The following is an 11930-nucleotide window of genomic DNA, read 5'->3' on the forward strand; positions in this document are numbered from 1 at the left end:
ATTTTTACCTTGAATTATAGTGATTAAAAAAAATTATTTCTCTTATAGTGCTTTCTATTTCCCATCAGTGCTTTAGGTAAATGTGACCACTTAGGTATAACGTAATATGGTGATTAAAGTTATAACATACAGTTTAAAGTGGTTTTCCTTCCTCCTAGTGCACATAATGCCCCTAGTTATCGAGCCTGTGTCCAGCTGCTTAGCAGCCTTAGTGGGTATCAGTACACACGGAGAGCTTGGAAAAAAGAAGCCTTTGACCTCTTTATGGATCCCAGCTTCTTTCAGATGGATGCCTCTTGTGTTAATCAGTAAGTCATCTTGCTTCTATTCAACATGATAATGCATCTCACAAAGTCTGTTGAAATCAACTACCATCTGCAAAGTAGAACACTTTTTTAATAATAATAAACAACAACAAAATCTTATTTACATATCATAATCCTTGTCTCTTTCAGTTGGAGAGCAATTATGGACAATCTGATGACACATGATAAGACGACATTTAGAGATTTGATGAGTGAGTATTGTGGAGTGACAACCTAAGCAGTGTCTTTGCTCTACAGGATCCATTCGTATTTACTTTGCTGTTTTCTAGAAACTGTTGAATTAGCTTTGTCAAGTTATACTTAGTACCCGATAGGAACATAATGTTAAACCTTAAAAAGGACAACATAGTTGATAAATAATAAGTAAAACTATTTGGCCATGTCAAATTTGTCTCCAGACTGTTTCCTCGGCACGTAACATAGAACATGGCACTCAATAAGTAATCACTGAACGAATGAAAGACTGACAGGTAGGGAGGCTGAGAAAGGCAGCAATAGGAGCAAACCTAGCAAACAACTCCCTCTAAATCCTGGGGCTCTGGGGACTCCCTTGGCGGTCCAGTGGTTAAGATTCTGAGCTTCTGCTGCAGGGGGCACGAGTTCAATCCCTAGTCGGGAAACTAAGATCCCACACACTGCATGGCTCGGCCACAAGAGTCCTGGGGCTGTGTTTATCTTCTCGTAAGGAAGAAAGAGAGGGGCCAGGAAGGCCAGAATCGCTCTCCGCACCATTTCTTCTCTATCTTACTGGCTTATATATTAGGCTTCCTCATAGTATCTAATCTGGAAAAAAAAGGTTTTCTTGGTTTTCTAAAAGTTTGAAAGTTATTAAACTAATGACCTTAAATAGCAGTGGAGTTGGATGAACCTGTAGAATTTCTTGTCAGTTCTTAACCCAAGCTGCGGTTTCCCCCTCTGGAAAAGGGACAGCATATTCTATCTTCACAGGTTTGTTTTAAGGTTCAGATTCATCTATTTAACAGTTATTTATTAAAAGACACAAAATGGGCCAGGCATTATGCTCACCTTAATCCAATAGATAAGGTTATTTCAGACAGTAATAAGAAGTTGTGAAGGAAATAGGGTGATACGATAGATTTTAAATAACAGCTCAAGAGCTCATATTTGATGTGAAACTGAAGAAACCAACCATGAGAAGGCCTAGGGACAGAGTATTCCAGGAATAAGGGACAAAAATAATAAAGGTCTCAGGGTAGGAACAAGCTCGGTGAATTCAAGGAAGAGCAAGCAGGACAGTGTGCCTGCAGAAGAGGGAATGGGGGTGAGTACAAGACATGAGGAAGGAGAGCTGGGCAGGCTAGGCCTGGCCAGGCCAGAAAGTTTTAAAGCAATGAGAAGGATTTCGGCAAATGGCCTAAAATAATAAAGGGTTTTATAAAATGGCATTGTTAGTGATTTTACCTTCTGAAACGTACAGTTCTAAATTTTTTTCTCTCTCCACATTGCAATTCCCACCCCTTGGTCCTCTGGCTTGTATATGCTAGATCTGTTTGCCAGTCCTTCTGCCTCGGAGAGGAGCCCCAAGTCCTCTACCCTGAGGTCCTCTCTCCCGGATGTCATAGGGTCTAGATAGTCTTAAAATCAAAAAACAGTATCATCTTTTTTCAAATCGCCTGATGACTACATCACAGCCTCTCTCACTTGCTTTTCTTTTTCTTCTTCTTCCAGCTCGTGTAGCTGTGGCTCAGAGCAGTTCACTTAATCTCTTTGCAAACCGTGACGTGGAGCTAGAGCAGAGAGCCATGCTTCTGAAGAGATTAGCATTTGCTATTTTTAGCAGTGAAATTGACCAGTATCAGAAATATCTTCCAGATATACAAGGTAAATAGTGGAAAACTATTTTCCAAATTTTTTGGTTCCTTAGAAATTACCATCCATAAGTTGTAAGTTGGGGTGAAATATACCAAGCGTTGATAGGGAGAACGTTGTTGAATTAGAAATTTGTTCTGTTGAAATGACAAAAATTATCATCACCAGTATGTAAAAGAAACCAAACACTGAGTTTATAGGACTTGCCTAAACATGGTCTCCATTTTATTGTTTGGGTCAAATTTCCTAGGAATTCATGTTTGAGAACGAGGTGTAAGACTGTTTTACTGCAGACAGGCATATTAGTGGGTTTTTTTGTTGTGGATGAGAGGTTATACACCTTTAAAGGAGGGGTCTGAAATAGAGGCATATTAGCTATTTTAGCTAGAAGTTGGTGGAGATCTAGAGTTTGGGGCCAGGGTTGGGGGTTGTATAAGGTTTTTGATAACCTTCATCAGATGGGTTTGGTGGCTCTCTGTGTCCCGAAGGGTATCAGGGCAGTCATCACCCTGAGCCACCAGATGGCTCCATGATGGGAGTGAACTTGCCCCAGGCAGTATTGTTTGCTGCTGAGTTAGTGTGCTTGTGCAGCAGCCAGCCTCAGCAGGCTGTGCGGGGACGGGGTTGGGGATGACAGTTGTCATCTCTTTACTGAGATTGTTTCTCTCTCTCAGAAGATAAGTGACTACTCCTTTTCTGACCCTTTATACCTAATGTCCAGTGTGCAACATGCACACTATTTGTCCTGTGATTTTCTTTTAAAGTCGACTAGATCGGTGCTACTCAAAGTGTATACATGGACCAGTATCAGTCTGTTATTCCATCCATGATAAGTTCAGAAATGTAGAGTAAGCATTGTAAGCCTTTATAGCAATGTGATAGAATCTGTTGAATCTAGTAATAAGAACATGGCATTGTATTTATCTTTCTTTAATTTGATTTTTTCTGGTAATTCATTTTTATTATATTTTATGAAAGTATTGATCTGCAACAGACTGGAAATTATTTAAAAAGTTGATCATCATATAGTTTGAGAAGTACTGAACTAGATTATATAGAAAAGCTTATATGAAAATGATTCTGTTTTGATATTGAAAATATACTGTATTTCTTTCAGAGAGATTGGTTGAGAGTCTCCGTTTGCCCCAGGTGCCAACTCTTCACTCTCAAGTGTTCCTGTTCTTCAGAGTGTTACTTTTAAGAATGTCTCCACAACACCTTACCTCACTCTGGCCTACCATGATCACAGAACTTGTGAGTTAATTTTAATTCAATTAGGTAATAAATCTAAATTATAAAACAATGTGACAAGCATCAGCATGCTTACCGGATAAAAACCAATCTTGGAAGAGAACTGAACTCTAGTTAAGCCTGTTACTGAAAATTTGTACAGATGAAAATAGTAAAACAAGTCAGATTCTGTCTCCATACAGCTTAAACTTTGAAATATGCAACATTAGCAGTTATTAGCTCCTTGCGAATCATGACCTCGTCTGATCTGGTTTAGTTCATTCTCAACTACACCAAAGTTTTAACTTTGTCATGGCTGCCAGGCCTGGTTCCTGCCTTTTGCAGCACCTTGAGAGTGATTAGAGATGGTTTAGCTAGATTTAGATGGCCTGACATAGGGCATGTATCGCTCTTGAAGTGCAGCACTTACCCAGGTAAGCTGCTTCAGAGAGACTTTGACAAGATTTTGTAAACCCCCAAACAGTAAAACCTTCCTAAGTCCCACTACACCCGTCCGTTCCCCTCCCAAACCATACCCTGTCGCCCTCATCTGAACAACCTGGGGAGCTGGGGAAAGAGATGAGAAAGGAAAGGGACGGGAATCTATAACTCTGAAAACCCAGCATTATAACTTCCCCACAAAGAAATTGGCTTTAATATTTTTCCTTTTTTAATAACTGTATCTCTGTTCCATAATCACCAAATAAGACCATGCTTTTGTCTCACCTCTGCCAAATTAGTAGCAAGGCTCTGTGCTGAATTTTCAGTTTTACTTTTGGAAACTAAGTATAATTTAAAGATTCTAAAGTTGTATCCTAAAATCTGTATTTGGATTAATGAAAATATAGCCTGAAGATAACTTGAAAGAAGGTTTAAATAAACATTTGACACTTTTTCCATGGTCTTCAGGTACAGGTATTTTTACTGATGGAGCAGGAACTCACTGCTGATGAAGACATTTCACGGTAATATGTAATTCATTTTGATTTAGTCTTGTCAGTATGTAGTATCCTAAAATCATCCAGAACATTACTTTACAACTAGGAGGGTATAGACACTATTTTATCTGAACACTTTATGTATTTAGTCTGTTATTATCCAATTGATCATATTTGGGTATAATACAGTTTCATGTATTCCTTAGGTATTTTAGGCTGAATTAAACTATCAACATGAGTGGCCTTTGGCCTCTAGACACAAATTTAGTTTAAAGCAATACTGTTTCAACTATGTGAGCAGTATTGGTTTTAGTAGGTCAGATCTTTTTCCTGAAACATTCAGCAAAACCTATTATGGCAGGTAACCTGTAACTAAGATATACAAATGTCCATATCTTCCAGGATGATCTCAATTTAATGTACTAAAATTTGGGTTTTTTTTTTTAGCAGAAGCAGTTTATTAATATGTGACTAAATATAATTTATTTTTATTTAGGAATTTTTGTACAAAAAAGTTTATAAATTAAAAAGTTCCTTTAACACTGTGTGTCTTGAATATATTTTACTCTTCTTTAATCCTAGGTTTATAAAAGAGAGTCTCCTATACTAATAACTGTGTTGATTATTATAGAAAGTTTCCCTCCCACCATCCTTGCAGAAGGACACTGGGTAGTAGGGAGGCCTCTTGGTTTTACAGCTTGTATTTTTATACTTCTCGAGTATAACAAGTTATTCTCTACTACTTTTACATTCTTAAAATTTAAAGAAGAAAAATTAATTTTTGATTTGAGAACAGTAATATTAATTTAGTCATGAACTTGCTTAGCGATTACTGGTACATTTATCAGAATGATTATGAAAAATATTAGCTGGCACTTTGAGATTTTCCAGGAATTACCTGTAAGTGGGTCCAACTGCTGACAGCACTGTCTCCTGCTTATAGGACTTCAGGCCCCTCTGTGGCTGGTCTGGAGACAACCTACACAGGAGGTAATGGCTTTTCTACTTCATATAACAGCCAGCGGTGGTTAAACCTCTATCTTTCTGCTTGCAAATTTTTGGATCTGGCTCTGGCATTGCCTTCCGAAAATCTTCCTCAGTTTCAGATGTAAGTAAAAGTAAGGATATTAAATGAATATTTTTGAAATGCATTTGCTTTGGTTGGTGACATCTAAGATCAAGTTTTTTTGTGTAAGTTGAAGTATTCATAATTTTTATTAAAATGTAATTGTTTTGGCAGGAGGATGGTAGGGCAACAGTTGTTGGAAGGTATCAGAAATGGCCGTTGTGGGTATATTAAGACTGACAGATCATTCAGTCAACAAGTTGAGTAGGCAGCACACGTGAGGCAGCCGGATACATGACTTAAGAGCTTCAAGTCCAGTGTAGGAGACACGCCGTTAACACACCGTGGGTGTTCTGAGAACAGCTGTGCAGGATGCTGTGAGGCCACACAGCGGAGACCCCTCTGAGCTCTAGGGGTCAGAGCAGGCCTGAGGGGAGTTTTACACTGAGGAGGTGGGGTGATGGCTGGGGGAAGCAGGGGTGAAGACTTAGAGGTTGGAATGGCCCTGGTGTGTCTGCAGTGTTGAAAGGTCAGTATTGCTGGAGCAGCATGTTGAGATATGAGGCTGGAAAGGGCCCGAGTTATATTCGAGAACTTGGACTTTAACTAAGGACAGTGGGAAGCCGCTGAAGCATGAATTTTAAGGAGTGAAGTGATGTTATCAGTCTTGTATTTTAGAAATTTTACTTTGGCTGTGTAGTTTGGAGAAAGGATGGGAGGTTGGCAAGACTGGAAACAAGGAGGCTCTTCTTTCAGATGATAGTGAATTGAACTAGAAATGGCAGAGGGGAATAGGGAGGAAATTGACGTAAGTTAAATGCCTTGTTCATAAGTGCTCAAAAATATTTACGATTTTTCATATTTAAATTTTTAAAACAATAGGCAAACTGTATAAGATTGCTTTATCACTATGTAGCTAATTTGAGAATTTATCCACATGATCAAATATGTATTTATATAATATCTAAAATTGTGTTACATTATTCTTCTGGAATGGAATATTAATAGGATAAAGAGTAAGATACCAGAATCTTTTTTCTATATTTGTATATACTTAAATCTCTAAAAATTTCTGTTGCACAAGCTTACTTTTCATTAAATTTAATGGTAAGAACTAGAAATTTTTTTACATTAATTCCAGTTCCTTTAATTTTTTTTCCATTTGAAAAGCATATATATCCACTTCTTAATGAATTTCAGTGGTTGGGTGTCTGTTAAACTGATGTTACTCCTGAAGAAGTTCAGAAAAGGATACTAAGCAGAATTGTAGGAAAGTGGCCAAAATTAACTAGCATGCTTATGTTCACAGAGGTAACAGACACTACAGTCCTCATGCTCTAGGGAGAGTGTCATGCTCACAGCAGTGACCTTTCAGCTTCTGTGATGAGAGCCAAAATGAGTTTATCCTCTTTACTTGTCAAGAATCAGAAAAGAGATAAAAATGCTGTAGTATCAACTACAGTTTTTTTCTTTTAACTACTGTCTTTTTTCAAAAAATCTATAAGGTAATAAAAGATAACATGGAGAATTTAATAATCTTGATGAAAGGGTAATATCTAAGCATGATTTTATTTCAAAAGTTTAAAATATTTCATAATTTAGTTACATACAATTTTTAGTCTGTGTGACTAAAAAATACCATAAAGATTGAAAGGCAGCATTGAGTTGGGAAAAGATATTTACAATGTATATGACCAAGTCTAACTTGCTTAATATGTAAAAATGGATAACACAATAGAAAAATGGGCCAATGACAGGGTTAACAAATAGTTCAGAGAAAAGGAATGGCTTGTAAAACATACGAAAAGGTGCTCAGTGATACTCATAAGAGAAATTCCAATTAAAGTTACTAATAACTATCAGAATGCTAAAGATCTAAAAGTGTACTTCCTTTTACCCTTAACAATAGAGATGTTCTTACTCTTGTTGGAAGAGTACATTGATATTGTCTAATTTTTCTCCAGAGAGGTTTATATTTACCAAAATTCAAAATAACAGATTATCGTTAGGCCAGTAATTCTGCTGTATCCGAGGGTTTCTCCACTCACTGTCCTCTCAGACACACATAAAAGTCAGCAGTTACGTAAGCGTATCCATTATGGCACTATTTGTAATAGCAAGAAATCGGACAGTCTAGGAGACTGGTTGAATCAGTACCTTCCAACACTGGAGTACTATGTTTCTGTTTTTTTGGTTTTTTTTTTTTTTTTTTGCGGTACGCGGGCCTCTCACTGTTGGGGCCTCTCCCATTGCGGAGCACAGGCTCCAGACGCGCAGGCTCAGCGGCCATGGCTCACGGGCCCAGCCGCTCCGCGACATGTGGGATCCTCCCAGACCGGGCACAAACCTGCGTCCCCTGCATCGGCAGGCGGACTCTCAGCCACTGTGCCACCAGGGAAGCCCTGGAGTACTATGTAACTGTTAAAAAGGATGCTGTTTTATATGACCTTATCTCCAAGATGTGTAATTAAAATAAGCAGCAATCATTTTATTTATTAAAAGAGGAGAGGGTTGCTTGTGTGACTGTGTGCTCTTTTATGCATAATAAAACTCTGAATGGGTATATACGAAACTGGCAGTATTGGTGGAGCCTGTGGTGGGAAGGGGACTGCCTTTCTTTGGTTTGCCCTTTTATACTGTTTGAGTTTTTTCCATAGACAGATATTAATTTTACTTATTAAAGACAAAATTTTAAATAAATGTTGGAGATTTTTATCTATATAGTAATGAATGAGCACAGAAACATTTGTCAAGTTACTTGTGTTGTGCACATGGAAAAAATGGTGTTGAGTACTTTCCAAATTTCATTTGTTCATTACAAATGTTCATGTTCTCATTTCAACTCTATGAAGTAGTTAATATTGTCCTTATTTACTGGTAAAGGCTCAGGTTAAGAAACATGCCCAAGGTGACAGGGCTACAAGTGGCACAGCTGGTATGTGAATCTGTATAAGTGGTGGGGTCATGATGTGTCTACTGGATTTATGTGGCCTTGTCTTAGATGGCACAGCGTGCATCTTACCGATACTGGTATCATTCTTCTATACGTAGGTACCGATGGGCCTTTATTCCAGAAGCCTCAGATGATTCCGGTTTGGAAGTGAGAAGGCAGGGCATACATCAACGAGAATTTAAACCTTACGTAGTACGACTTGCAAAGCTTCTTCGGAAAAGGGCAAAGGTATTGCGTTCTTTTTTTTTTTTTTTTTTTGCGGTACACGGGCCTCTCACTGTCGTGGCCTCTCCCGTTGCGGAGCACAGGCTCCGGACACGCAGGCTCAGCGGCCATGGTTCGGTACACGGGCCTCTCACTGTCGTGGCCTCTCCCGTTGCGGAGCACAGGCTCCGGACACGCAGGCTCAGCGGCCATGGTTCACGGGCCCAGCCGCTCCGCGGCACATGGGACCCTCCCAGACCGGCGCACGAACCCGCATCCCCTGCATCGGCAGGCGGACTCTCAACCACTGCACCACCGGGGAAGCCCTGCGTTCTTTTTTAAATTTTTGTTAAGTGTAAGAAGATTAAATTTGTAAAATATACTTATATCGTATCTTATGTGCATCTTCCACTGTGCATCAGGCTAATTAATTACAGATCTTTACCCAAGAAAATAGTAGTGAGTTTCTTATGTTCATCAGTAGGCCTCTGTTACAAACCTTTTGTCATGTTTTCCTTGCATTCAGAAAATTTCAAAAATAAATTGTACAATCTGGGGACGATCTGGGTTGTTTTGCGAGCCCTAGTTTGTAATATGTGCTTTGAGTGCTCAGAAATTTTCCACTCTTCTGGGGTCCCCTATTCAGGCAGCAGCTCCTAAAGCACATTCCACACACTCCAGAGATGGAATGGAGGACAGTGTCCTTGAAGGACATGCGGAACTTGATTTCAAATCAAGTTGTTTCTTTAGGGACTAATAAGTAAAAGAAGAGATGAAAGATGAAAGTTGAGTCCAGAGTTTAGGAGAGCACTTGGGTACTTTCATGTTGATATTGCAGGGTCGAAAAAATTATCATGACAACAAATCCGGAAGCAATGTGATTATAGGCACATGTACTTTGTCATCCCTGCATTTCATTAGTAATGAAAGTTTTTATAAAACTCCTCCCTTATCTGAGGGATAAACATGACAGTCTTTTGCACAACACTTGTCCCACAGAATAAAAAATGTTTTGATTGGAAAGCATTTTCCCATCCAAAACACCTTAAACAAGGTCTTCATGGCCAAGCCCACTTTTCACTGGAGCAAAGGCTATGAGCTCTCCTCTTTCCTTCCACAGGACGAGGAGGACTTTAAGACAGTGACTTTGGAGGGACTGGACATGGCCAAGCATCAGGTGAGGGTGGCTTTTTGATGCTTGTAGTATGGCAGCAAAAGCTGCCACCTCTGGACCAAATCTCGAGACACAAACCCAGGTCTGGATTTCAACAGAACAAGAGAGGTAAACAGGAAGGAAGTCTTTCTTCAAGTGTAGACTGTTGCAGTGAAAGGAGAAATAGTCCATATGGAAACACGTTTGACTTGTTAATTTTATTATTGAGGAGGTGGTGTAGTTCTGATTCAGAAAAGCAGAAACACTATAAAACAAGTGCACTGTTCTTGGTCAAGAGCTTAATAAAAGTCCTCTTAAAGATACATCTTGACAAGAATATAAACAAAAGGTTACATCATAGCTTCCTTACATTTGAAAATCAGCTGTGTCAAGGGTTCAAGCGTATTACTCGTTTCCCCTCAGAGTAAATGCATCTCTGTAGACCCTTTCGTGACTACTGAATTGCACTCTGACTCAGGGGACTGACGGTGGTGCGGTCATCAGTCCTGGACCGTCATTAAAGCCAGTGTTATTAGGTGAGAGAAAGGAAAGCGGTTTTGTACTAAGAAATAAACTAATAGCTGTTTTTTCTTTTTTCTTTTTTTTTTTTTAAATTTGGCCATAGATAAAGAACTAGATGATCTTTTTTTCTTGTTTGCTCCTGTAGACTTTTGAGAAAGGAAAACTGATTTAAAACAGGATTTTATTTTAAAATAAGCAAACATTGTAAGCACACACAAGATATAAGCTGGATTTTGCATCTGTTTTCTCCACTAGGAAACTAGTGATATTAAAATATTAAGTGAACAATGCAAGTTTCTCAGCAACATCTCATCTTAGAAGGCAAACTCCATTTGTTAACAAATAATGACAGACTATAATTCTGCTTCCTAAGTCCCACTGATAGTTTTTTCTCTCTAGTTCATTATCTTTACTCAGTGTGTTTTCATATCTATGATTCTGCCCCAGTTCAAACATCTTCAGTTCTCTCAGAACTTTCTCTAGATAGACCGATGTCTACAGCTGTGTGTATACAGTTTAGCTGGCTTCTCAAACTAGCTACTTGAAGTACGTAAATTGTCGTGTTAATGCAGTTGACAAGAGTTTTCACATACATTCTCTTCATCGCCCCATCTTATAAGTGAGGAACTGTTCCGTACTTGCCCAGGACACCCACAGTAAGCAAGCGGCAGAGCCAGGGCCCTGACCCTGGCATTATTCTGACTCCAGGTCCAGCTTTGCTCCCATGTGGTTTAGCACAACACAGAAGCGCATGGCAGGGTCTCTCCTGGGAGTTCCTTTCCTTTCTCTGTGCTGATAGTAATGATTCACTGTTGACTCTGCTGCTGTCTTGTGGCAAGTTTAAACCATTTGGCCACCAGGTAATTGACTGACTTGCTAGTAGTGAAATGTGTAAGACTCTCTGTCCCTTCTTCAGTCATTTTGACCTAGTCCTCGGATACATCAGTGGGGATCCAGAAATCTGGGAGCTTTTTGAGTATATGCAAAGCACAACATGAACTTTTGGGTTTGACAGTCCCTATGCAAAACTAATTCAGCTAATAACTAAACTTACTTGTGCATTCAAGTTGGAAAATATTACTACAGTGTTAGACCCTCAATGTACAATTAATAATTGGCACCAGAAGGCCTCAGTTAGAAGCAAACGTTTTAGCAAGTCTGGAATGGAGACTTAATGTCATCACTTGTATTCATTTCTTAACTCTGTTTGCTGATGTTTATATTCTTTTAAGTTTCCTCACATACTGTATCGTCTGTTGGGAACAATCACCTTTTTGTTTTCTGCAGAAAAACCCGGAGGAGGACAACTCAGGGAGAGCGCTGGGCTGGGAGCCGGGGCACTTGCTGCTCACCGTCTGCACGGTGCGCAGCCTTGAGCAGCTCTTGCCATTCTTCAACGTGCTCAGCCAAGTGTTCAACAGCAAAGTCACCAGCCGATGCGCAGGACACTCAGGGAGCCCCGTCCTCTACTCAAACACCTTCCCGAGCAAGGACATGAAGCTGGAAAACCACAAACCATTTTCCAGCAAAGCCAGGCAAAAAATAGAAGAGATGGTAGAAAAAGATTTTCTGGAAGGGGTGATAAAAACTTGAGCAACATAGTGGTTCCATTTAGTTTGAATGTAAATGTAATTATTTAAAACAAACATTGCTCTGAGTTGTACAGTTTTTTTTCTTTTCTTTCCTTTTTTTTTTTTTTTTTTTTTAT

At 39.2% G+C, this 11930-nt stretch overlaps 1 protein-coding gene across 2 annotated transcripts in view; it reads left to right on the forward strand.

Moving 5' to 3' along the window:
• DOP1A (DOP1 leucine zipper like protein A) overlaps window positions 1-11815 on the forward strand; it is an 87733-nt gene extending 75918 nt beyond the window's left edge. The window contains exons 31-39 of one of the 2 annotated variants that reach the window (XM_007445880.1): window positions 159-308; window positions 456-517; window positions 2016-2168; window positions 3274-3410; window positions 4296-4351; window positions 5268-5432; window positions 8442-8571; window positions 9668-9724; window positions 11510-11815. In XM_007445880.1, the coding sequence (XP_007445942.1) occupies window positions 159-308; window positions 456-517; window positions 2016-2168; window positions 3274-3410; window positions 4296-4351; window positions 5268-5432; window positions 8442-8571; window positions 9668-9724; window positions 11510-11815 (1216 nt within the window). The remainder of the gene's footprint in view (window positions 1-158; window positions 309-455; window positions 518-2015; window positions 2169-3273; window positions 3411-4295; window positions 4352-5267; window positions 5433-8441; window positions 8572-9667; window positions 9725-11509) is intronic. The other variant, XM_007445881.1, reaches the window with a different exon arrangement.
• The last annotated feature ends 115 nt before the right edge of the window (window positions 11816-11930 follow it).

Source organism: Lipotes vexillifer, unplaced genomic scaffold, assembly GCF_000442215.2.
Source record: "Lipotes vexillifer unplaced genomic scaffold, Lipotes_vexillifer_v1.1 scaffold413, whole genome shotgun sequence".
Classification (NCBI taxonomy): domain Eukaryota; kingdom Metazoa; phylum Chordata; class Mammalia; order Artiodactyla; family Lipotidae; genus Lipotes; species Lipotes vexillifer.